The 26702-nt window shown below is 38.7% G+C and overlaps 1 protein-coding gene across 8 annotated transcripts in view; it reads right to left on the bottom strand.

Moving 5' to 3' along the window:
* CDK19 (cyclin dependent kinase 19) overlaps positions 1–26702 on the bottom strand; it is a 171079-nt gene that overhangs the window by 28937 nt on the left and 115440 nt on the right. For all 8 annotated transcript variants that reach the window (XM_032408069.1, XM_032408072.1, XM_032408066.1 and 5 more), the window contains 2 exons: positions 22087–22197; positions 19720–19860 (listed from right to left, as the gene is read on the bottom strand). In XM_032408069.1, coding sequence (XP_032263960.1) covers positions 19720–19860; positions 22087–22197 — 252 coding nt within the window. The remainder of the gene's footprint in view (positions 1–19719; positions 19861–22086; positions 22198–26702) is intronic.

Here is a 26702-nt window from a genome sequence, read left to right as displayed (position 1 = left end):
AAAGCCATTAACAGGAATTCCAGGATGGCTTAACATGAGAAAGCCTATATATGTCCATCACCATATTAACATATTAAAAAAGAAAGATGATATAATTATGTTGATAGAGGCTGAAAAAGCAGTTGATAAAACTTAACAGCCATTCTATGATAAAATCTCTCAGCAAGTTAGACTAGAAAAGTACCTCCTTAAACTGATAATGGGTATGTATCAAAAACTAAGAAGTAACATGGGAAGCATTCCCTTTAAAATCGGGACTAATGGGGTGCCTGGGTGGCTCAGTCGGTTAAGCGTCCGCCTTTGGCTCAGGTCACGATCCCAGGGTCCTAGAATCGAGCCCCACATCGGGCTCCCTAAGTGGAGCCTGCTTCTCCCTCTCCTCCCCACTTGTGCTCTCTGTCACTATCTCTGACTCTCTCTCAAATAAATAAATAAAATCTTAAAAAAAAAAAAAATCAGGACTAATGCAGGGATACCCACCATTACCACTTCTAAAATCAACATCGCACTGTAAGTCTAGTGCTATAAAACAATAATTAAAGGGATATGGATTGGAAAGGTGGGAACAAAATTATTGTTCATTGCAGATGATGTAATTATTTACATAAAAACTCAAAGTATTTGGGGCGCCTGGGTGGCTCAGTCGTTAAGCGTCTGCCTTCGGCTCAGGTCATGATCCCAGGGTCCTGGGATCGAGTCCCACATCGGGCTCCCTGCTCGGCGGGAGGCCTGCTTCTCCCTCTCCCACTCCCCCTGTTTGTGTTCCTGCTCTCGCTATCTCTCTCTCTGTCAAATAAATAAATAAAATCTTTAAAAAAAAAAAAAAAAGATATGTTTAAAAAAAAAAAAAACTCAAAGTATTTATAGACAAATTATTAGCAATAGTAAGAGAGTTTAGTAGGATGTTTGCCTAACTGAAAAATATGAAAAAGTCAACTGTATTTCTATATAACAGCAAAAAAAAAAAAGGTAGGAAATACAATTTTTCAAAGGCAGCATTTCCATAGCAATAAAAAAAACTATTAAGGCACCTAAGAATAAATACATTAAAGGATGTACAAGTTTTTTATACAGAGAATCTTGAAACTTGATCTTAAATGACATTAGTAAGTCCTAAATAAATTAAGGGGCCATGTTGATAGATAAGAGGACTCTCTATATAAAGACATCAATTTTCCTCATACTTATCTGTAAATTCAATGCAATTTCTTTTTTTTTTTTAAAGATTTTATTTATTTATTTGAGAGAGAGAATGAGATAGAGAGAGAGAGCATGAGACGGGGTAGGGTTAGAGGGAGAAACAGACTCCCCGCTGAGCAGGGAGCCCGATGCGGGACTCGATCCCGGGACTCCAGGATCATGACCTGAGCCGAAGGCAGTCATTTAACCAACTGAGCCACCCAGGCGCCCCAATTCAATGCAATTTCAATCAAACTTCCATCAAAGTTTTGTGTGCATGTGTGTGCGTGTAAACATGAAAAGCTAATTTTAAAATGTACGTGGAAAATAAAATAAAATAAAATAAAATATATGTGGAAGAGGAAAGCCCTAAAGATGGCCAAGATACTCATGAAGTGCTAGGGGTAGGGGATGAGGAGAGGCATCTGGCTCAAAACAGGACATCACAATTTATTTTAAAGCCACAGTAATTAAGACAGTGTGATACTGTTACAGAGAGAGACAAATGGATCAATGGGATAGAATGGAGAGCCCAGATAGACCCATGATACTGGGAGAAGAGGAACTTCAGGTCAGTGGAGAAAAGAGGAACCATTCACTAAATGGTGTTGGCACAACAGGTCATCCAAATGAGAAAAAAAAATAAAATAAAATGAATGCTCGCCTCATACCATACACACAATTTCAGGCAGATTAAGGATTTAAACATGCAAAACTTTAAAACTGGCGGAGGGAGGGATAATGTAGAGAATATATTTCTGACTCTCAGGTAGGAAAGAATTTCTTAAACAAGATTAAAAAAAATCAGAAAAGAAAAGACTGATAAATCTGGCTATTATTAAAAATAACTTTCAATCATCAAAAATAAAGAAAATAAAAAGACAAAGCACAAACCAGCAGAAGTATTTGCAATATACATCAGTAACGAAGATTTTGTATCCAGAATAAAGAACTCCCACAAATCAATATAAAAACAACCTAAGAGAAAAATGGGTAAAATGTCCAAACAGGCATTTAACAAAAGAAGAAACATTTAACCACCAAGCATATGTAGATGCTCAACCTCATCAGTAATGGGGGAAATGCAATTAAAATCACAGTGAGATACCATTTTACACCTAGTATATTGGTTAAAAGTTAAGAACTGTTGAGTAGGAAGCGGGTCAGGGGGTAATTCCAATACATTGTTGGTAAGAGAATAACTTGGTACAACTTCTTTGGAAAACAATTTGGCATCATCTTGTAAACCTGAACAATTACATACCCTTTGACTCAGTAATTCCATTTTTAGACACACCAGAGAATGTTCATAGTAGCATAGGTTGTAATACAAAAAAAAAATCTGTGGACACAACCCAAATTCCTAGCTAATAGAAAAATGGAGAAATTAATTTTGGTAGAATCACACAATGAATTTTAAAATAGCAGTGAAAATTTTGGAGTTACTAATAAAGGTAAAAAAAAATTTGAATCTTAGAAGCATTATGTTGAGTAAAAAAAGCAAGTTTAGAAGACTATATACAGCAGAATACTATTTTCATAAACCTTAAAACCAAGCAAAGCTAAAGAATATACTGTTTAGGCACACAAACAAATGTGATAAACCTATTTTTTAAAAAGGAGTGAATAATGGATTCAAAACTTAGGAATATTTGTTACTTCTTGAGGAGGCAGGATGATGGGATGGAGGGGGGAAGCATAAATAGAAGCAAGCTATCGGTAATGTTCCGGTTACTGGGATAAGTGACAGGCTCTGGACTGTTATGCTTCGTACAGTACATAATGTTCCAAATACTATTTTGTATATATCATATATTAAGACAATGATAATAAAGACAAAAAACAAAGCGGTGGGGGGGGGCACCTGGGTGGTTCAGTCGGTTAAGCATCTGCCTTCGGCTCAGGTCATGATCCCAGGGTCCTGGGATCGAGCCCTGCATCGGGCTCCCTGCTCATTGGGAAGCCTGCTTCTCCCTCTGCCTGCCACTTCCCCTGCTTGTGTTCCCTCTCTCGCTGTCTCTCTGTCAAATAAATAAAATCTTAAAAAAAAACAACAACAACAAAGTGAGGCATGGGGATACGCATTACTGGGAGGGTGTCATTTTCAACAGTAATAAGCACTATTTTAAATTGCTCAGAGAATGCCTCCTTTTGAGAAGGTAACTTTTGGGATAAGACCTGAAGAAAGTAAAGTACTAAGCTGCTGGAATCGAAGGGAAGAGCAGTCTAGGCAAAGGGAAGGGGAAGCTGAAATGTTTGAGACAGGAGCTCGCCTGGTGAGCTGGAACTTGCTAGGGAGAACAGTGGGCATCTGGAAGCACAGAATAAGGCGCTGTTGACACCACAGAAGGAGAGTCAACAGAGGGCTTGCTTGCTGTTCCCGATGGTTCTGCTTTGGGCACAAGTCATTTGAGGACCAGAATTGGGTAAGTTCTTGAGCACGGTCTGGCCTGCGCTCTGGGAGTAGGGTGAGGGCTCCCGAAAGATTTGCAGAAGAGCAAAGCCATGGTAGAGCAATGAGGAGAAGCCGTGGTGAGCTAGCAGGCTGGTTAACTGGACAAGGAGCGAAGAGGTCAATGTGGCTGGAGTCAATGAGACAGGAAGAGAGGTGGTACAGGAGAAGTAGTGGAGAGGTCAAGTGAAGCTGGCGGGGGGCCTTCAATCATACAGAATGACGTAGGAACTTGGAAAGACTAGGTTTTACATGACTAGAACTAGCATCATTTTATTATATATTATCTTTCTGTCTTACCCATAATTTTTATAGGTTGTACAATATGGATTTTGTCATTTTGCCAAATCTCTGATAGAAGGATATGGAGAGACTATCATTTTGTACAACATTATATATTTCTATAATATTTGACTTTGTATTTTTTGGTATGGTTTCTCATTAGAGAAATAGTATTTTTTAATAAAAAATAAACAATGCTGAGAGAAATAAAAGGTGTTTAGAGGAAAACGAGCCTAATGAAAAACCCTATGAAGGAGGAGCCACGGTAAGAAAACAGATAGCATAGGGTTCTAGAAGCTAAGAGAGCTTAAAAAGGATGAGGTGGTCTTTAGGTGCAATAGAATGAAAGATGGGAAGAGGCAACTTCTGTCCATTTACAGAAGCCAGACACAGTAAATGAGACCCAATTAAGTAGAAAGAAGGTAAAGGCAGAATTAGAGTATACTATTGAAGGCCTTAGTGAGAACAGACTCTCTGGGATATAACAATTCTTGAGGCGCCTGCCTGGCTCAGTCAGATGGGCATGCAACTCTTGATCTTGGGGTCATGAGTTTGAGCCCCATGTTGGGTATAAAGGTTACTTAAATTAATAAAATTTAAAAAACAATTCTTAAAAATTATCAAATTATCAAATAAACCACCTTACATACTCTTTGCTACATTATTTGTAATTCCTAAATTTTGAACTTAAACCCTTTCAAAATAAATCTGTAAGATAAAAACACAAAGTATGTGATACGGGAGCAAAGTTGCTTCACATAAGAAATGAAAATAGATTACGAGCCTTTGAATGGGAGAAAAGCAGGAAGCTGGTCTCAGATCACTGTTAGCTAACTCTCAGAAGTTCCTACAGTCATGCTCTCTAGAAACAGAATATGAACACCACAACGGAATGAGGTTACAGAGAGAGAGAGAGAGAGAGAGAGAGAAAAGAGGATTCTAGCAGGTACTGAAGTTTGTAAGGAATACCTTTTATCTAAGACACTTGAAGCCTATGGAAGCTCTAAGTGTGGGGTCCCCCTGTAGAGCCTGAGGTGAGGGCAGAGGCAGTGACGTGGTTTGGGGAGCAGTGGCTATAAGCTCTTTTGTACAACCTAAGAAAGGAACCCAGGGCTTGGGCAGTATCCACAGAGAAGGGCTCCTGTAGTCAAGTTAAGATCTAGAATTGCACAGGAAGTCATTTTTAAATACGCACCCCTTAACTGGGATTACATATCCCCCTGCCCAGAACAAGTAAATAAACGTCCAGGTCACAAGATATGTGATATTTCAAAATAACAATGATAACAACAAAACAAATGTTCTAAGCACCATTAAAATGCGTTTACATTTTCAAAGCCTCTTCATATCAATCATTTCCTTTCCCTTAAACGGAAATATTCAAGGGCCTATAGGTCTGGGGCAAGTCTCAGAACTCCACCTGATACTCAAGATTCCAAACCGAGACATATTTACAGATATTATGCTTAGTTTTCAAAAAACTAACTTTAACAGTGATTACTTCAAGTGGATGTATATGCTTTAAAAAAAAAAAAAAATTAAGGCAACTGCAGCTCGTGCACACACACCCACACCTGAAAGAATGAAGAGAGGGCACCAAAATTGTTCTGACCTACTTACATCCCAATTAGCACGGACTATGCTTTACTAAAACTCCTCTTACTGCGAACACAAAATGCCAGCTGTGAAAGAAAGTGATACTGCTGGGTTTGCATACTTCTGTTACCATAGAAACAGCAGAGATGGCAGGCGCTGGATGCCTCGCATTTAAGTTATCAGCAATAAAATCGGACAGACAAACCAAGGCTGCAGGGTTCATTTTGGTTAAATTGCATTTGAAAGGCAAAAGTCAGGGAAATCATGTGATAAACAATATGATTACTTAGAAACTATTCTTGAAATATCTGCATCTTAGCAAAATTTAGCTAATTCTTTTTTTTTTTTTTTTTTTTTTAAGATTTTACTTATTTATTTGACAGAGAGAGACACAGCGAGAGAGGGAACACAAGCAGGGGGAGTGGGAGAGGGAGAAGCAGGCTTCCCGCTGAGCAGGGAGCCCGATGCGGGGCTCGATCCCAGGACCCCGGGATCATGACCTTAGCCGAAGGCAGACGCTTAACGACTGAACCACCCAGGAGCCCCAAATTTAGCTAATTCTTGAAGTTACATTCATGATGCTTTGCGTGTACTTCAGATTTGCTTTTTCCTTCTATAGAATCAATTTCTCCCCCCACAGGGTTAAATTTATTTTAGTTAATTGGCACCTCATAAAAGAACACCCTGAAGATACACAATTATCCTTTACTACATTTCCTTTTGCACTCCCCACCCCAGGACATTTGGAACAAAAATATGAAGCCACAAGATGACTCTTATCAAGACCAATAAAGAAGACAGGAAAACACAAACACAATTGTCTACAATCCTGAATAATAGGGACAAAACCAATCAGAATATCCATCGGACTCATTTCTGAACAATGAATAGTGCTGGTCTAATACTGATAGCTACAACTATTCCTTTACTTAAATATGGTAGTGGCACAACTCTCCTCACATTTGATACGGAAGTACATTCTCAGGAGAAAACCCTCCGTTTATGTTCCTTTCTTTATACTGTTCTCCACTGTTGACCTTAAACAAAAAAGATTTGTGTTGTAACAAACTGCGCAAAGAACTATGAGTGAGATATATGTGCTTTTTTTCCTTAGCAAACACAAGAGTCATTTGTTAAGACCATCAGTTTATCATAACTGTTTATGCCTTAAAATAACCTCCTTGAGGGGGCGCCTGGGTGGCTCAGTCGGTTGAGCGGCTGGCTGCCTTCGGCTCAGGTCGTGATCCCGGAGTCCTAGGATCGAGCCCCACATCGGGCTCCCTGCTCAGTGGAGAGCCTGCTTCTCCCTCTCCCTCTGCCTGCCTCTCTGCCTACTTGTGCTCTCTCTCTCTCTCTCTGTCAAATAAATAAATAAAATCTTTGAAAAAAAAAAAAATAACCTCCTTGATAGTAAAGGATTTAAAAATATGGAGAATCTGGTCATCGTGATTGGAACCTCCCAAAGGGCAAGGAAGATACTTCTATCACCACTTTCTGTATCAGCTGAAATCCAGGGACACAGTATTTAATAAATATTTATTGGAAGAATGAATAAAAATTGTCAATGGTTAGTAAACACGGTCCTTTGGTAGGCAAGTTTTCAACTTTTTAAAAAGAAGTTGCAGGGCGCCTGGCTGGCTCAGTCGATGGAGCGTGTGACTCTTGATCGTGGGGTTGTGGGTTCGAGCCCCATACTGGGTGTGGAGATTACTTAAAAATAAAATCTTTAAGGAAAAAAAAATAAAAGAAGTTGCCAGAAACTAGAGTCAGCGCTTACCCCAAAATATGCCAAGCTCACTTCTGAATATGGGTCTCCCCTGCTTTCTAAAAGTTGTTACACCCCTTTACTTTTACCAAAGACCTGCATTAATACCTGCTTTTTCTAATTGAAAGAAATACGAAGAAGATTTTGCTTTTACAAAAAAAGGTGAGAAGCGAAAATCGCGTTCAGCTTTTGCTGCACAGCAGCCCTTACCGAGGCAACGGGTCCCGAGCAGGGAGACTGGCTCCACCAAGCTCCTTCCCCCGGAACACTCTCAGCATCGACCTGCCATAGCCCTCGACTATGAGCATCATCTGGGCTTTCTCTGGATTGACTGTGTGCATCTGTTAGCAAGATGTGTCCTAAGGCATCAGAAAAGCCTGACAGAGGTTATTTTTGGGGTCTAGGAAAGCTCAAAAACTTTTCCGTATAAAGTAATGGTTACCACTTCTTTACTCCATTTCAGCCTATAAAAGATTTCACAGGAACACTCTACTTTCGGATAGTGGAGAAAACCTGTAGAGGTTTTTTTTAAAAAAATCATGATTTTAGTTTATTCTGGAGTTTCAGCAACCACCCATATGCTACTGATGCTCAAATCTATAACCATAGGTCTCTAAACTTCTATATGCTTAGAGTTAGGTCAACGGTATGTTGGCTGTCTCCACAATCATCTCCACTTGTTCAAACTGAATTCTTACTGCCTCTTTTTCTGGTATTCCCTTCTCAATCAACAAAAGCAGAAGTCTGAACACCCTGTCCTTTATCCTTCAAATCAAATCCTCAGATCTGATTATCTTACTTCCTAAATATTTAGCTGCTATTTCCCCTCCTGTCTATCTTGATTACCTCTGCCAGGTTTTCATCACTTCTCCACCACCTGATTACAACAGCCTGATAAAGCTGCTATCCCTGCACCCTCAAACCAATTCTCCATATCCCTGTGGAGTGTCTGAGTGGTCTTCTTAAGCAAAAACCTGACCAGCTCAGCTCCAACTGGCCACAGGAAAAGTCCACGCTTCTGAACATGATGGTGAAGAATCACGATGGTTGGGTCCTTCCTTTTCTCTTCTGCTTCGTCATTCACTACTTCTTGCTTCATTCCAATGATGCCAACATGCTTGCAGTTTCTTACCCCATGCTCTTACTCCTGCTGTCTCCTCTGCTTGGAATGCTGCCCCGCCTCTTCCCCCTTTCATCTTATAAATTTCTAGTCCTCCTTTAGATTCAGCTCAGTGTGAGTCCTCTCAGACAGCCCCCATCCCAACTGGTCGGATGTCCTCCTATGCTCAGTACTTTATGCATAGCGGATCCCTGACTATACCTCATAATGTCTTTTTTTTTTTTTTTAAGATTTTATTTATTTGAGAGAGAAAGAGAGAGAGAGAGAGCACAAGTGGGGGGGGGAGGGTTAGAGGGAGAGGAAGAAGCAGGACGCGGGGCTCGATCCCAGGACCCTGGGATCACGACCTGAGCCGAAGGCAGACGCTTAACCAACTGAGCCACACAGGCGCCCCCATAATGTCTTTTTTAAACTTGTTGTTATATGACGATCCATTTGTGTATCTTCCCCAGCATGCATTCATTGAGGGAAGGGGTTGTATTTTATTTTTCTGTGTAGTCCTGGTGCTCAGCATAGCTCCTGGTACATAGTAGGAGGTCAAAATCTGTTTATAAAGCAAATATTCTGAGTCCTTCTTTCAGCACTTCCTCCACAGAGATCCAGTTATAAATGAATAATTTAGTTAAAATGACAATTAGGGGGTCACCTGGGTGGTTCAGTCCATTAAGCATTTGCCTTTGGCTCAGGTCATGATCCCAGGGTCCTGGGATCGAGCCACGCGTTGGGCTCCCTGCTCAGCGGGGAGCCTGCTTCTCCCTCTCCCTCTGCCTGCCACTCCCCCTGCTTGTGTTCAAGCTCTCTCTCGGTCAAATAAATACAATCTTAAAAAAAAATAAAATGACAATCAGGTTCCATAGTTCTATAAGTGTCACACTTTACTTATATTTTGGGTGAAATGGGCCTTTGTGTTCAGAGAACCTAACCACTGTTTAAGTTGCTGTTTCTAAGCAAAAGTGCCTTCTCAGGTCAAAATTATTTATCTACAACTAGATACAGACTATTTGTAACTCAGGAGCCGTCTACAGTATTAAATGCTGTGATTCATTTCATTTTACCTTAAAACGGTCTGGAGGTATCTATAATAGGTTAATCTGAATAACCTCTGTTAATCAAACCTTGGTGTTCATAGTAAACAATGCCTGCCAACCCAGGACTGCGCAACAGTTAACAATGCACTTCTTTGTTTTTGCCTTTTAGGAGTGGTTACAGGCCTGGACAGCAGAGATAAGGTTTTCTTTTCTCTAACAAGAACCAATAAAAAGCAGCCATTATAAAAAGCTTAATGCAAGACAAACACAGGTATCTAGAAGACTACTTACCTAACTAACTGCAAGGTCACTAAGAGTGTAATCAAGATAAATCCTACATTGATGGCAAAGCCAGGACTAATGCTACAAAGACATTCAGATTCTATCTTACTCATTAACGAGTACAATCTGTCCTCAGAGTACCCATGCTGGTAGGAAGTAGTTTTCTATTTACATTTGTGACATTCATATTTAAATCAAGTAATTCAGTCTTATTATCATGAGAAATTAAGAATGTAAGAGGCAGAGCTCCTCTCTCCTTTTCTCCCCCACCGTGGTGTGTGCCGTTGACTGTTCCTGGCCGTGTCTTCTCACAAGACTTTCAGCATCAAGCGATTCCTGGCCGAGAAGCAAAAGCAGAATCCTCCCATTCCCCCCAGTGCATTTGGATGAAAACTGGTGATAAAATCAGGTGCAGCTCCAAGAGGAGACTTGAGAGAAGAGCCAAGCTGGGTCTCTAAGGGATTGCGCATGAGACAGCACACGTGTTTACGCTGCATGCAGGTCACGTGCTCGTACCCTATCACTCCGTAAACATTGCGCCTACCTGAACAATAGACATGTTTTATGGGGGGGGGGGGGATGATTGTTCTCTGTTGGTTCAGCAATAAATATGGGAGACCTTTGGTTTGGGGAAAAAAAAAAAAAGGTCAGAGGTAGAAATTATGAAACTGAGCCCTCTCTTTTGACTCATGAAGACACGAAGGTGAAAGACCTACAACCCTACCCAAGTTCACTGTCCCCCCAACAGTGGCAGGCCCAGGCATGATTAGAACTCAAGTCTCTCAGAAAGGCACCACAGGCCAGGGTTATGAGAACAAAAGCACACCTGGAAAATGCACAACACTTAATTGATTTATGGCCCTTACCTCTAGAAGGCTTCTACTCAGATGAGTGCTTAGTTGAGAATACGATCACCCAAAATAATCATCATATGCAGTCTCCCAATGAAATAAATAATCAGTCCATGCATGTCAGATCCCCTCTTGATTAAGACACTGTCATTCTCAATGAGGGATCCTGAATCACCCTAGAGTGCTAGTCACAAAGGATGCCTGTGGTAGTGATTACCCTCGTATATACATTTGTCCAAACTGATCAATTTCTAACTAAAATGGATACATGTTATTGTATGTGAATTCTACCTCAATAATACTAATTTAATAAAATAGTATGCCTGAAATGATTCTTCAGTTTTAAACACAGGCCTCAAAGTGCTGGGACTCCTGTCTGTAGCCCTTGATTCTTAACCAGTCCCTGCCATTCCTACCACTGTGGAATATATCTTGACTATCACCTCTCAGTGACTTTGGAGTTAGTTTGGCAAACCACCTTCTAGATACACGTGTTTGTCAGTACAGGCTACTAAAACCTTCCGCTTAAGTCAGGGATCATCACAAGAGCCCTATCCCTGAGCTGAACCTTAAGAGGTCTCATTCCCTTTGAAGTGGGTCCTCTGGAAGTGTGATTCTTAGTGTGTATCACCTGTCTATGGAACAGATGGTACAGCATTACACTCCAGCTGACACCCACAGATGGGTAGGACTCTGTAGAAAGCTCCTGTGACTGGGTTATGGGTGTGCATGATGAAAACCTGTCATGCCAAAAAAAAAAAAAAAAAAATCACAGCCCAGGGGCGCTTGGGTGGCTCAGTCAGGCGTCCAACTCTTGATTTCAGCTCAGGTCATGATCTCAGGGTCGTAAGATTGAGCCCCACATCTGGCTCCATGCTAGGTGTGGAACCTGCTTAAGATTCTCTCTCTCTCTCCCTCTGCCCCCATCCCACTCACACATTCTCTCTCTCAAAAAAAAAAAAAAAAATCACAGCCCATATCTAGAAAACACCTCAGTAATACCTTCTCACATTTTAAGGTATGTCTCACAGTATCCAGAGCATCTTAAGAAACATTATCTCGCCTCATCTCCACAAGGCGCTATGTACAAGCAGAGTAAGAGTCCCTGCACAGGGGTAACATCACTACCATCAAAGGCCTTTAGGCTGCAGACATGAACTGCTGAGCCACAGACTCTCGAGGACCCAGCCCTAAGGAACTAGTAAGGGACCAAAAGTCACCAGCAGGAACCCCAGTGTGATTCATCAGCATGACAAGATCTGCAATCATCCAAAGTCACCTAAAATTGCAAGTTAGAAAATAACCAAGCCACATTTTCCTTTTTCGTTGCTAGCTCTGCATTCTAAAAGAAATTATGATGATTAAGTCATATTAAAATAAATACTACTTTCTGTCATAATTCTTTAAGTAGACTATTAACTTAATAAATCAAATAAAAAATAATAGAAAGTCATTCAATTAGCATGATTATTAGAATGAAAAGTAAGTTATTTGAGGCACTTATTCATTTTGATTTCACTTAAACAACTTTTTTTAACTCATATTTTTAAATATGAAGACTTGGCAAAAAATATTAGCAATGTTTAAATATAAACAGGATGAAACACAGTCTACTTTAAAAAAAAAAAAAAAAAAAAAAAAAAAAACACCAAGAAGCACGTTCACATATTCCTAATAGGGCTCTACTTTGTAAAGCAGAAGGGGCTAGAGTTTCAGGCTAAAGGAATTCTGGGGAAGAAGGCAGTTAAAAGAAAGGGCATCTTTGGACTGCTGATGGGATCCAGAAGCTTCTACAGAAGGGAAATTAGGAGGAATTCAGGAACTCTGGAGCTAAGACTGGGAGACCAACAACTGTACAAAGTACCTATCCTTATTCCCATTTCATAAATGAGTAAGCTGGGGTTTACGTATCAAGATCAGCTATCTTATGTGGTATATATATACGATGGAATATTATGCAGCCATCAAAAAATGCAATCTTGCCATTTGCAACAACGTGGATGGAACCAGAGGGTATTATGCTAAGCAAAATAAGTCAATCAGAGAAAGACAAGTATCATATGATCTCACTGATATGAGGAATTCTTAATCTCAGGAAACAAACTGAGGGTTGCTGGAGTGGTGAGGGGTGGGAGGGATGGGGTGGCTGGGTGATGGACACTGGGGAGGGTATGTGCTATGGTGAGCGCTGTGAATTGTGTAAGGCTGATGAATCACAGACCTTTACCTCTAAAACAAATAATACATTATATGTTAATAAAAAAATTTAAAAAGAAAAAAAACAATTAGCTATTTTAGAAATAATTTTTTTTTAAGTCTAAGATCTCAAAGCTCCCATTTCATAAGAACTAAGCAAGGCTAAACTCTAAAATATTACTAAAGTTCTTCAAAATGCCAGCATGATGGCTGCAGTCAGATTTTAAGGGGTTCATTGTGGTATAACACATTCACCTTGTCAGGCCCTGTTTAGCATAGACAAAATTAAAGACTTGATGTATCTCCTTGTCAGACAAGGTATGAAGAGAAGTTGTGCCCCACACAGAGATTTCTAGAAGATTCTCTAACCACCAAGCACTTATTTTAATCAAACTTTCACAAAGATTAACAGTACAGTACTTCTTCTCCAACTGAGTGGAGACAGAGGCCATCTCTGACTTTCATATATTGGTCTTTTATACAGCGATGTTCCTAAAGCACCTTCAAATGCTCTCTCTTAGTTAAAGGACGATAATATTTCATGCTTCCACATGGCGTCCTTTCACCACTTGTCAGCTACCTGTTACAACTGAGCAGCATTACCAATTTTTGGTAGTGGGAAACTTAAATTTTTCTTTGCATTTCTGCCTTCGTTTGACACAAATGTGTGAAAAATAGAAATAAGGAAGTAGTAGTGATAAGCATAGGCCTCAGACAGTGTAACAAAGGTGGGATCTCTAGGTATGTTCAAAGTGAAGAAAAATCCTGGATCTCAATTGAACATATCCTCTACATTTAAACAGATTAAACCTGTGGTTCAATAATGGGGAAGGAATGGAGGGGACAGGAGAGGAGGGGAAATGTAAGGAACATATACTGAATTCTGGAAATAAATCACTGAAGAATGTTTGCAAAAGGGAAGGGATAACTGGTACATTATAATATTTTTTAGCTCTTTAGAACCAGAACTATCCCCAAACTCTTGCCACCCAAGCAACTTTTCAACATGGAAAAAAATGATGTATGAAAGAAGGGACTACTTGCACTTTCTTATGTTTCCACTAAATAACAGAACAATAACAGGATCCAAACATCATATGAAAGCCTCTTAGAGTTTGTGGTAGGCAGCTTTGGACGTGGTTTCCAATATCCCCACCCCTAGCAAACACACCCTTGTGTAATCACTCCCCCTGAGTGTGGGCTGCACAAACAACTTCTAGGGAACAGGAGACAGCAATGGTAATGGGATGTCACTTCCATGATTCACTAACAGAACACTCTGACTTCCATCTTGCTAACACGCACTCTCTCGCCTTCTTGTTGGCTCACTCTGGTGGAGAAAACTGCCATGTTGTAAGACGCTCTGTGCAGAAGCCCACGTGGCAAAGAACCAAGGGAAGCCTCCACCTATCAGCTCCTGAGGAAATGAATCCTGCCGACAACCACGTGAACAAGATGCTTCCTAGTCAAGACTGGAGATGACTGCAATCTTTCAAGGAGACTCTGAAACAGAGGATCCAGATAAACCACAAGATTCCTGACCCACAGAACCTGTGAGATGATAAATGTATAAACATCTTTAAAGCCACTAAGTTTGGAGGCAATTTGTCATACAGCAATAGGTAACTAATACAGACTTAAAACGTACACAGCCAACAGGTCATAAACAACCTAGAATGCTGTTGAAAATCAAGTAAGTATTCTGCCTGAACAAGCTGGTGTCCTAAGGAAAAAAATAACAAACCAAAACTATATAGCTCTCTATCAGTTAGTATGACAAAGTATCCAGAGTCATATATTACACATTTCTCTGTAGCTAGAATATCTATTACACCATTTTCTTTAATCAACTGAAATATATCTGACTCTAAGTATTGGCAAGTTTATTATTATTATTATTACTATTAACCTCTAATAGAATAAGTAAGTCTTTAGGTCTGTGACAGAAGTGACTTTTTGACAATCTTAAAATGTTTAGTAGATGTTAACTAATAACAAAAGTCAAAAGATTACTGGATACAAAATTATTTTCTCCCTCAACCAGCTCTCACAAAATTTCCATGTACCATGTTTGCAGACGATATAGTTATTTGTGCCCATAGACTTCAAAAGAGTACAAGTTCACCCACTATTGTGAATAATAATTACCATTCAAACCCAAAGTTAGAGTTTTAGGATGGGACTCCCACAAATATTTTTTAAAAGACAGGGCAGGTCAGGGTCCTGGAGCGTTTACTCAGATCTTTCATTTGATAAAGACCTAGCATTTGTCATGTGTTAGGTACTGAAATATGAAAGTGACAGAGATAGTTTAACTTATTGTTCAGTTGATGCCATTGATCCAGTAGTAATACTGAGTAACTAAGGAGCCATAAATCTTAACAACACTATCATTTAGCCAGTATTTCTCTACCTTTGCTAAAGAACAATAGGCAATTGCCAGATGCTTTGCTGAAATTCAATTTAAGTAACTTAAAACACAAACAGTATACCAATGCTAGGAATACAAAAATTAGTAAAATATGATCCTTGCTCCCCCGAAGCTCATAATTTTGAAAAAGGGATAAACTATATCTTGGTAACCTTCCAGCCTACCAGAATAGTAATCTCATAAAAGTGAGTCATCCTATATTTCATCTTCTTACTCTTAGCTATATCCTGCTGTAAAATTAAAATACATCTTTTTTCCTGTGTGTTTACAAGTTCCAAATATTTATAGACTCATGTCTCTACTTCGCTGTCTCTCAGCCAAGATGAATATATTTAGCTCCTCTTCTCCTTTCCTTTTAAAGCAATTCCTTAATATAAGTAATCTTTTTAGTGACTTTATTTAAATTCTCTATTTCTGTTTTAAATTCTTGGATTCAAATGACATAACTAAATACTTACCCCAGATATGTAATCAATCACAATGAAAAACCCCAACTTCTTTGATGATATAATGCCTCTGTTTGTAGAGTCCAAAACACTGAATTTTGATTTTCTTTTTAAATTTGGGGGGTTAGACTATTACATTGCAAATTTACATTTACTCTAATGCCTTTAATTATATGGATCTTGCAGGTTTCTCACGTCAAATGAAAATTTAGAAATGGTACATACTCTGAAACAACTGTGACCAACAAATAGTATAAAGCCAAATTTCTCATAGCAATAGGAAATGAAGCATTAAAAGAAAACCACTCCTGACTAAAATCGCAACTCTATTAAGCTCACACAAAAAAAATAATTTTTCAAATGTCCCCATCATATTTTTAACACCACATTCATATTTGATATACTTTATATTTCTATACTGACTACAGAATACATCTAAAGTAAACATACAGTTTAAATCTTCTACTCCTGAAATACTTTGGCAGAACCATGACAATATGGTCCAGCTATCAGGATTCATGATCAGCGGTAAGAACTGAGCAGGCTGTCCCAGGGTAGATTCCTACTGGTTCAAAGTTTCAAATATTATTAGTTACTTACTTGAAGAGTAGAGGCATTCAGTGAATGTGAGTAAATTATGAATGTGCTATATAAGGTCAGAACCACATTCAGAATATATTTTTTTCAAAACCGTGTTCATGCTATGGATGAGGTAATAATAATCAATAGTGGCTTCTTTAGTGGGAGAAAAATTCTCATTCCGGGAAAAAATGTTCATTCTGTTGCTCCCAATTTTTTTTTTTTTAAGTAATCTCTACACCACATGCAAGGCTTGAAATCACAACCCTGAGATCAAGAGTGGACTGCACTACCCACTGAGCCAGCCAGGCAGCCCTGTTGCTTGTAAACTTTTAGTACTTAAGAACAGACAAACTCCTGACCTGCCTGGGTTGGCTCAGTCGGTTAAGGGTCTGCCTTCGGTTCAGGTCATGACCCCAGGGTCCTCGGATCGAGTCCCGCATCAGGCTCCCTGCTCGGTGGGGAGTCTGCTTCTCCCTCTCCCCCTGCTTGCGTGCTCTCTCTCTCTCTCCCTCTGTCAAATAAATAAATAAATAAATCTTAAAAAAAAAAAAAAAGAACAAACAAACTCCCTAGCCTGATATCTTGGGCTTCCTTGATCAGGCTCTAACCGATATCTTTCTAGTCTTTTTTTTTTTAATTTTTATTTATTTATTTGACAGAGAGAGACACAGCGAGAGAGGGAACACAAGCAGGAGGAGCGGGAGAGGGAGAAGCAGGCTTCCCGCTGAGCAGGGAGCCCGATGCGGGGCTCGATCCCAGGACCCCGGGATCATGACCTGAGCCGAAGGCAGACGCTTAACGACTGAGCCACCCAGGCACCCCGATATCTTTCTAGTCTTAACCACATACTACCACTAGCTTATCCATAGTGGAATCAGACAGAACTTCATACTCTTTCTGGGATAATTCAAGAGGTTTCTCACCTCAGAAGTTTTTACATCCAACACTCCCTTAGGTTACCCTCCTCTCTCAAACCTCTACTTAGGATGTCAGTATAGCCGCGTGGTCTAAGATGCCAAAGTCAAGCTTCACTTCCTCAAACCTCTATTTCAATTCTACTTATCCCTCAGTGTCTAGCTCAAGTGGCAGCTCTGTGAAGCTTCCCCTTCTCCCCTTGCCCCTCATAACCTCTTCTAACCTTGAGTAGCATTTAGTCTGTTCCTGTCACATGGTCACGATCACATTCTTTCTCATCTGGCTTATAGTGTGATTGCTTGTGTCCATGGCATATTTCTTCCCTCAGAGTAAAGCCCCGAGGAGAAGGTCTTCCATGCAGTCATATCTGTGCTGTCCCCATCCCTCATGCTTTAAACATACGAGGTAATAATAAATGTTTATTGCAGACAGTGTGCTGAAATGTGTAAATATGTTACGTGATCCAAGAGCACCCCATAATAATCAGTATTCTTACTCATATTCACTCACTGAGGAAATGTTTATTCAGTACCTGTTGTGTACTCAGGTACTACTAGTGTGCCAAAATGAATCGTAGACCCTCCTCTCTCAAAAAGTCTAGAAGATGTTCTAAGGCAGCTACATAATAGGCTATAATACTAACAGATAAGTGTCATAAGAGAAGGAAAGAAGGACAACAGCAACCAGCGCGAAGGAGAGATTATTTCCAAGTAGGAATGGTTATGAGGATAAGTTTTAACATTTGTGCAAGTCCTCAAAGACAGGTAGTATTTGAATATGAAGAGATGGGGTAATAAAGGCCACTGAGGCAGGAAATCTCAGGACGACACAGGGAACAATCAATAGTTTAATGGTACAGTGTAAATGAAAGATTGTAGGGATAAAGAAAAATTCTAAAGGCAGTTGGAGCTATATCTGTTATGACCTTGAAAGCCCAATAAGGAACTAGAGCTTTAGCCTGTAAGCAAAGAGGAACTATCTCAAAGTTCTTGAACAGGAGCTGTGTAATTATTCAGAAGGTCCAAAGTGGATGGAAGAGAAAGAGACTATTTGCGAGGAGACAAGGTGAGAGGCTAGTACCATCCTTCAAGAAAGAGATAATAAAGGCCTGAACTAGGAATGAGGCACCAGGGATGGAAATGGACAAATGGAGGAGAGATTTTAGAGGTGAAACTGACAAGACTAGGCAAGGTCTACATGTACAGTGCAAGGGTCTGCAAGGGGTAAAAGAACTTTCTAGGCTGAGAGGAGGGTGATGCCATAACTAAAATAGACACTAAAGCAGCAGCGAACCAACTAGGAGAAAACCGAGCCCTAGTCATACTGAGTTTTAGCACAGGTGGATACTCAGGTGACAAGATCAGAAATAAAATCTGTTAATCTATGCTTTCAGAATAAACTATATAATTTTTATTATATAAAAATATAATAAAAGAGTTGAAATTAATCTTCAATAAAAGATTCTGATCGATGATTCAAACATGATCATGAACTCAAAAATAACTCACATCGGTTATATTAAGTACATAGCAAATTAATATCTAAAACCATTTATGAAGAAGGTTTTGAACTGGAACGACCTCATGTACCCACGTAAAAATGTGCTGATTCATGGTTAGTAGTAAAGTGGATAGGTGGAAGTCTTTGAGAACAGTTCAAAATTATGAGGTGACATGCATCTATTGAAAGGGTAAGTCCATCTTTGTGGTCACTGTCATTTGGGTCCAATTTAACTTCAGTGTCATAGCAAGAGATGGTCAAGTCAGACAGCAAGGGTACTAACTAATGTCCTTTTGTATTCATCGCTTTCTATAACAAGTACTTCTCCTCAATTAGTAAAACCGAGTCGACCTAGATTTATCCCTACCATATCCCTAGAATCTCCAAAAGCCTAAGAAATAATGATCACGAAACCACTTTTTCGAGGAGCGTTGGGGAATAAAATTTCCAATTATAAACTCATGGGTATAACAACTATCCAGTAACCATGTTTTCTCACAAACAAACCAAAAAGATTTCATCAACATAAACTAACATGACAATAATGCAAAGATAACTAGAATTTGACATTAATAAATGCTTGTTACATGTGTACTGAAAAAAAAGTAAAATCAAACATTTGATTTGTTAATATTGATAACATTTATTGATAATATTGATAACAACATTCTATTTACTGGATGCAATGTCATTATTTCAACTTAGCTCTTAAGGAAAAAAAACAATGAGAACTCAATCTTTAATTATTAATTAGTTTTTACTAACAATGAGCAATAATATGAAAAACAAAATGGATTAAAAGGTACTTATTTCACATATGACTATTCCATTAAGATTATGCCAATCATTCATTGAAAACCACACTGACATTTTAGAGCTATGCATAAATATAATGGAAGAACATACACAAAATATTAATAATGGTAATCTTTTAATTGTAGGCTTATGGGTGATTTTATTTCCTTCCCTGTTGCTTATATGTGTTTTCAAAATTTTCTACAATTAATGTTTATAATAATTGCACTAAGAGGAAAAGGTATTTTTTAAGAGAAGGTAAAAAATCATATGGATCAATTTAAAAGAAACATACTTACCAGATCTCTGTGAAGCACCCAATTTGCATGGAGGTAATGGATACCATCAAGAATCTGGTAAAGTAATGATTTAACCATAGATCTTGGCAACTGCATGGGCTTTTTATTTGCTTTTGATGCACGGTGAAACTTAATAATATGCTAAAAATTAAAAAAAGTAAAACATACTAAATTATATATAGTATTTGCTAATATCTATATCAATAAAACACAAGTCTGCAATAAACTCTCTGTATTTAAAAATTACTTATTAAAGGCCAATAATGATGCAAAGAAAAATAATTTGAATAATAAGGTCAACCAAATGGAACCTATATTGGCGGTGAATGTGACAATGTTACTGAGGGTATGATGACTAGATTTACTGAAACCATTAAGATTTTCATTAAATAAGACCGAAAGGTAAAAAGCATTGATGTTTAAAAGCCTGCATAAAAATAGTACTAGTTGTATTTTCTATTGACAGAGTGAAAGACTAAAAAAAAGAAGAAAAGACCCTGTAAATCTTTACTGTTTTTTGTTTTGTTTTGTTTTGTTTTGTTTTTTAAGGAAACTCCATGCCATACATGGGGCTGGAACTCACGACCTTGAGATCAAGAGTCGCATGCTCTACCAACTGAGCCAGCCATGCGCCCCTATATCTTTACGATACTATAAAAAGTTAGCACTTAGAGCATTTGTGTAATGTCACTGACTATGTGTACATTTGAATTATTGGAAAGTTCTACCTTGTTTTGGCACAGAATGAAATTAAGATATATTCCTAGTAGTTAATATTAAATAGGAAATCACTAGAAAGGAGGAGGGAGAGAAAATTGGGGCATTCAATCCCATTGAAATAAATATAACTGCATCAATATATTCAAATTTTTATGTCCACATGTTATTTTGTAGGTCATGAAAACATTATAATGATAGGGAAGAAATGCTACCTGAACCCCAAACCTGCACCTCCATCTTCACCTCACCCCTATGCAAAACATGACATAAGGGTATTAAAGGCCATTTAAACCCCTATTAAACAACACTGTTAACATTGCTCTACTAACTTTAAAATGGCCAAATGGTAGGGAAACATTTTAAGCTATTTACATAGCTTTCTTGCTTTTTTATAAACTGTTCAACAATATGTACTTTATTTAAAGAACTAATAGAAAATTAGGGTTTATACTTTAGCATCAGTGCCCCCCCAAAAATATATAGTAGGAGCTACACATATATAACTTTCAACTTTTTACAGCCACATCAAAAGAAAAAAAAAGAAACAGCTAAAATTGATGTACTACATTTTAATTAACCCAGTATATTCAAAATATTATCATTTCAACATATAATATAACATATTAATGAGGTATTTTACATTTTTTTCCTACTAAGTCTTCAAAAGTCAGTGTGTATCTTATATTTATGATGCATCTCAATTTAGACCAGCTACACTTCAAATGCTCAATGGGCACACGCAGCTGGGGGCCACCATGTTACAAACAACACAGTTCTACAGGACCTGACTAGTCCAATGCACTACATGTTCTTTCGTCACATCACTGATGTTCAAAGTGAAGTGCACACGTTATCAAATAAACCTTGGCAGAAATATAAAAGATACAGAGAAATGGGGAAAACATAATTTTTATGAATATCCATGAGAGAAATTCATTGGACATTCTTGTCAATATGCTATAATAGCATAAATTCTGAAAGTTCCTTCAAGACCTGTAAGTCCGTTAAAGTTACTCCTAAACAGACCTGCCGTATATATAGATGACACACCAAACTATGTTAAGTCAAAACTTAACTATCAAAAATGTGGACTTACTGCCAAGTTTGAATTTTTGTACTTTTAGCAACTCCTTGGATAAAATGTTTAAATACCCTGATTTCTAACTTAAAAAATTTGGAATTAGAATTTTTGGCTAATATTTGTAAAACTATATATGTACTTCCATTTGGTGGAGTCAGTTTTAATTGGAAAAATGCTGCAAGAGACGGACCTTAACTTAGAAAGGGAAATTATTCACAAGTACATAACTGGTGAAATTTGAACTACTGTGTGTACCACGAAAGCAATTTTCACTACACATTACCGGTAAACTGTCATTGATGATTTGCATAAAATTACAATCTCACACACATTAACACTTTCTGAAGTGATATTTCTGAATGTTACAAATACCATCTTCTCAGTATATGACAGTGTTTATTGCTCAAGTTCTTTTAAATGTGCATTTGCATTTAATATTTATTTTAAACTCTGGTCAACAAAGCAAGTTTTCCTTTACGTGCATTAGCAATATGCAGTGCGTATATACATCTGTTTCTCTGTACCTAGAGGAAAGGGTCCTAAAAATAAAGCGAGTTTAGACTTACCCACAAATCATGTTCTGCATAATCAAAGAGCAGCCACACCTTCCTGTCACTGTGAGAAAGGAACACCTTCTGCAAGGCGATCACGTTAGGGTGCTTCAATTCTCGCAAAAGCTGAATGCAAGAGGAAGAGAGGGGTCACTCTCCTGTTCGCAAGCAGGGGGAAATGATGCACTTTCTAGTGAAATTTTTGAAAATTTAGACAATCCAGATAAGCAAAATAAAAGAAAAAAAAATACCCCTACTCCAAGATAAGCTCTGCCCCATCTTGGTGGATACCCTTCCAAATTCTTTTTCCACATGTATGTGAGTGTTTTCAAAACGGGATCATTTTAAACAGTAAAATGTAAAATGGTAAACAAAAGTAAATATTGTATCATGAAGTAATTAAATATAATTTGGAGTGTGCTTATTTTTTTTTTTTACTATCGGGGAGCAGGAATCACATATTCATTCTGTTTTTTTCTACCCTAGCACAGGAGGTGCTCAGTAAATATTTGACAAAAAAAGTAAAGAGATTTAACAGTCCCCACACTTATCCATGCCGAAAGCATGTCGTTGAGGTTTTTTAGAAAAACAGTGAGTATAAGGTAATGTCTCTCATACCCACTGATAAAAAAAAAAAATTGGTGTGGAGAAGAGGTCCCATAAATAGAGAATAAGGAACAGGCCCTCAGAGAGTAGAAGCTGAACCCTGATAGTAAGAAGGAAATCATAAAAAGATAAACCAGATCCACAAGTGAAACCTTAGCACTTGGCACATAACAGGCAGCTGCCTGATAAATTATTTAGCAACAACTTTCGTTGTTCGAGGGGAAAGCCTTATAAACATGCCTGCCTCAGGCGGTCCTTAACCAGCGTTCAAATTGAACACTAACATGCTCAATTTGATATTTTGAACGTCTTTTAAATGTAAAACTCTGTGGGAGATACAAAAAGGAAGAGGGAACAAAATTTCTACTGAATACTTTGTGTGTAGGATGATCATAGATACACGTTTTTCTCTCGTTTAATCCTTATAACAACCCTATGATGCACATGGAAACTGAAGTCCAGTGTTATAAAAATAACTTGACCAAAACCAAACACCTAGAAAGAGAAGTGGTTTGGATTTAAAGAGAGCTGCCCAGTTCCAAAGTCCATGCTTTGTCCACTATGGCTAAAGTCCTTGTCTTCAATTCCTACAGTGTAAGGGGCAAGACAGACCTACAAATTGATCAATGAGGCAAGAGAAAAATGAATTGCTTCCCCATTCTAATAACTTTTATTATTTTTTCCTAATAACTTTAAATGAGAAAAGTATACCTTCAGTGCCTGTGCTGGAATCCTATAAAAAAAATCATGTGAATTCCATCTCTGGAACTTTTATAAATTTCTTCGCAGTTGCCGAATTCTTCACTACTTTCAATGTTGTTTCCCAGTCCTTCAATTCTCTCATTTTGGCTCTGTACTTCAGCTTTTTCTCTTGACCTGCACTTTGACCACCTTGCTGGAAGGTGGTGCTCTACCAGCTATAATCTGGGCATGGTTCCCGGATATGACTCCCTGGGTTCTCCCTCAAACCACATGCCCTGGGACACAGCTAAGAAGCAGGAGTTAGGATGGGCTGGGCTGCCCCGAGACAGCCTTCTACTTTACGCAGTCTGCCTCAGGGTTCTATCCACATTTCCTACTGGATCTAGGTGGGAAAGGAGAGCTGGAAAGAAATGTCTAGAGAAGATATAATAGTCCTACTCCCTTGGTGGGGAGGGCAGGAGGGGGGCCACTAGGTGGGCGCTCAGCTATCGGCCGCTCTCTCTGCTCCCACTGCCTAAGAAAGGTGAAACAATCCTGCTTCTTGCTTCAGATGCAAATGTTAGACATAATATGCTCCTAATTAGTGACCGAATCAGAGAAGGTGGGGGGAGGGATGCAGAGCTATATCCAGACAGTTTTCTTGTTTTTGAATGGTTAAGGCTCCCAGACTCAGTAGCTTAATATATTTAATGACCCTATTTGCCATGGTCAACCTTCAAGCATTTGGACCCTGGTAAGAGGCCTCACTGCAGGTGCAATGTCTTGTCACCCTCTCTTTCTGACTCTTGGTATTAATGAACTTAAGAGAGTTTGGCTTTATTAAATCTCTACCCAGAACACGTTCTCTTTGTTGCCGGCAGTGGAAGGGAGGTGAAACTCACTGCTTCATCTAAACCACTCTCTGACTTGTCTGGGGGAGGGGATGTCACATGTAGCAATATTTCAATCAGTATCTCTAAAAAGTTGTTTTCTGGGGCGCCTGGGTGGCTCAGTTGGTTAAGCGACTGCCTTCGGCTCAGGTCATGATCCTGGAGTCCCAGGATCGAGTCCCGCATCAGGCTCCCTGCTCGGCAGGGAGTCTGCTTCTCCCTCTGACCCTCCTCCCTCTCATGCTCTCTGTCTCTCATTCTCTCTCTCTCAAATAAATAAATAAAATCTTAAAAAAAATAAAAAAATAAAAAAAATAAAAAAAAAAATAAAAAGTTGTTTTCTGTGGCTACAAATTGATGATCCCTCTACAATGAAACCACTTTAACTCCCATGTTTAAACATTATTTTGAATAGGTAATACATTCACATGGTCCAAAAATCGAAAGTACATAAAAGGATATTATACATTGAGATGTCTCATTACCACGCCTGCCCCTGGTGACCTTAGTCCTCCTTACCTGCTAGAACTAACAACTTTTATTAGTTAATCCTTCCAGTGTTTCTTTATGCAAATAAAAGCAAATATGACTATATATTTTTATCTGTCCTTATTTACTCAAAAGATAGCACTTGTTTTCAATACAATCTATCCTAGAAATTCTCTCCAATATCAGTATACAATTTTAGTAGGTAGAAATCTTTTTTTTTTTTTTTTATTACTGCAGCAATGTATTTCTAGGTCTTTTCCTTTCTAGGTTCTATTTTTTTTATTGTGGTAAAATATATATAAGTTTACCATTTTAACCATTGTTAAGTGTACAGTTATCCTTTGATACTCGTTTTGCAGAAATATCTCACTTGTACTAACATGAAGCTGTTACAGTCTTTATTCATTCAAGTAAAGCAAGGGATAAGACAAACGCCAAATAATGGGGAGCCCTGTAAGCCATGCAGAGTGTCACCAGCAAGGCTCTCCAATATCACTGGAAGTTTGCTGGGCAGAGGGGGTTAGTGGAGAAGCCAGCTGATATTAAAGGTCCCACACTTTGACTATCTTCTGTGCATGTCTCACGGTCAGGTCACCGAACGAGGAAGTTTGAGGGTGATGGAGTTTAAGATGACGCTCAGATTTGACTTCACGGAATCATCTGTACTTTATGTGTATTTATATTAGTATATTTTTATACTGCTTTAACTGTTTATAACTGCCCCCATTAAACCTTGAGAACAATTTTTAATTTATCCCTGTATCCCCAGGGACTAACGCAGAGCCTGGCCCATAGAAGAAGCCCTGTTTTTAGTGATCTCATCTAGTTTGAGGGCTTTAAATGTCACCGACGTGCATGAACTCCCCAATGTTCATCTTTAGCCCGCACATCTTCCCTGAACTCCCGCGATGTGTATCCAACTGCATCAGCATCTCTACTTGAATGTCTAAGGGCCCAAACTGAAAGGGTGATCTCCACCTCCCCTGCCCTCTACCTCAACTGCTCTTCCTCTGGCTCAGTTCATAGCAACCTCATCATTCCAGTTACTCAGGTAAACAACTTCATCTACTTTAACTCAACTCACAATATCACCTTCTCAGCAAGTCTTTCCTGGCTCCTCTATTTGAAATTGTAACCTCCCTCTGCACCTTTATTTTTCTGCAAAGCACTATCACTGTCAAATGTATTATGCTTCTATTTCCCTTATCTATAATTCTGAAGAACTCAGAAAACAAAGCTTTCTAGGAACTCATGTAGGAAAAAAAAAAATTTAACCTCAGCGAAAAAAAAAATGCACTGTCAAGGGCACATCCTTTCAGGTTATCAGATTCTAATTCTATGGAAGCTATTTTCAACTCTGTACATTATAGATAACTGATAACAATGCAGGATAATTCTTGTCTATACACATGCAAACTGTCCTGTCCAGAAGAGGTTCACTGACTTCCTTCTCCTGTTATGGAAGAGGTGAGTTTTGCCTCAATTTGCCCATCATTTTAATTTTCCTGATCTATAAATATGTCTGTTCTAAGGATTCTCCTTTGAATGGGCTATACCATCTATTGGGTTCCTTCATTTAATAAGTTAAATAAAATCTTCAGAATGCATTCATTTTATATCTGTATCACATCATAATTTTATCTTTTTTGAAAATTATCCTTTGATACTCATTTTTTTTTTAAAGATTTTATTTATTTATTTGAGAGAGAGAATGAGAGAGAGCACATGAGAGGGGGGAGGGTCAGAGGGAGAAGCAGACTCCCTGCCGAGCAGGGAGCCCGATGCGGGACTCGATCCAGGGACTCCAGGATCATGACCTGAGCCGAAGGCAGTCACTTAACCAACTGAGCCACCCAGGCGCCCTGATACTCATTTTGCAGAAATATCTCACTTGCACTAACATGAAGCTGTCATAGTCTTCATTCATCCAAGTGTGAATGATCATACTTCGATACTAAAGAATAT

Source organism: Phoca vitulina, unplaced genomic scaffold, assembly GCF_004348235.1.
Source record: "Phoca vitulina isolate PV1807 unplaced genomic scaffold, GSC_HSeal_1.0 scaffold9, whole genome shotgun sequence".
In the NCBI taxonomy this organism is placed as follows: Eukaryota; Metazoa; Chordata; class Mammalia; order Carnivora; family Phocidae; genus Phoca; species Phoca vitulina.
Note: the sequence above shows the minus strand (reverse complement) of the source record. Positions and strands in the feature narration are given on the sequence as shown.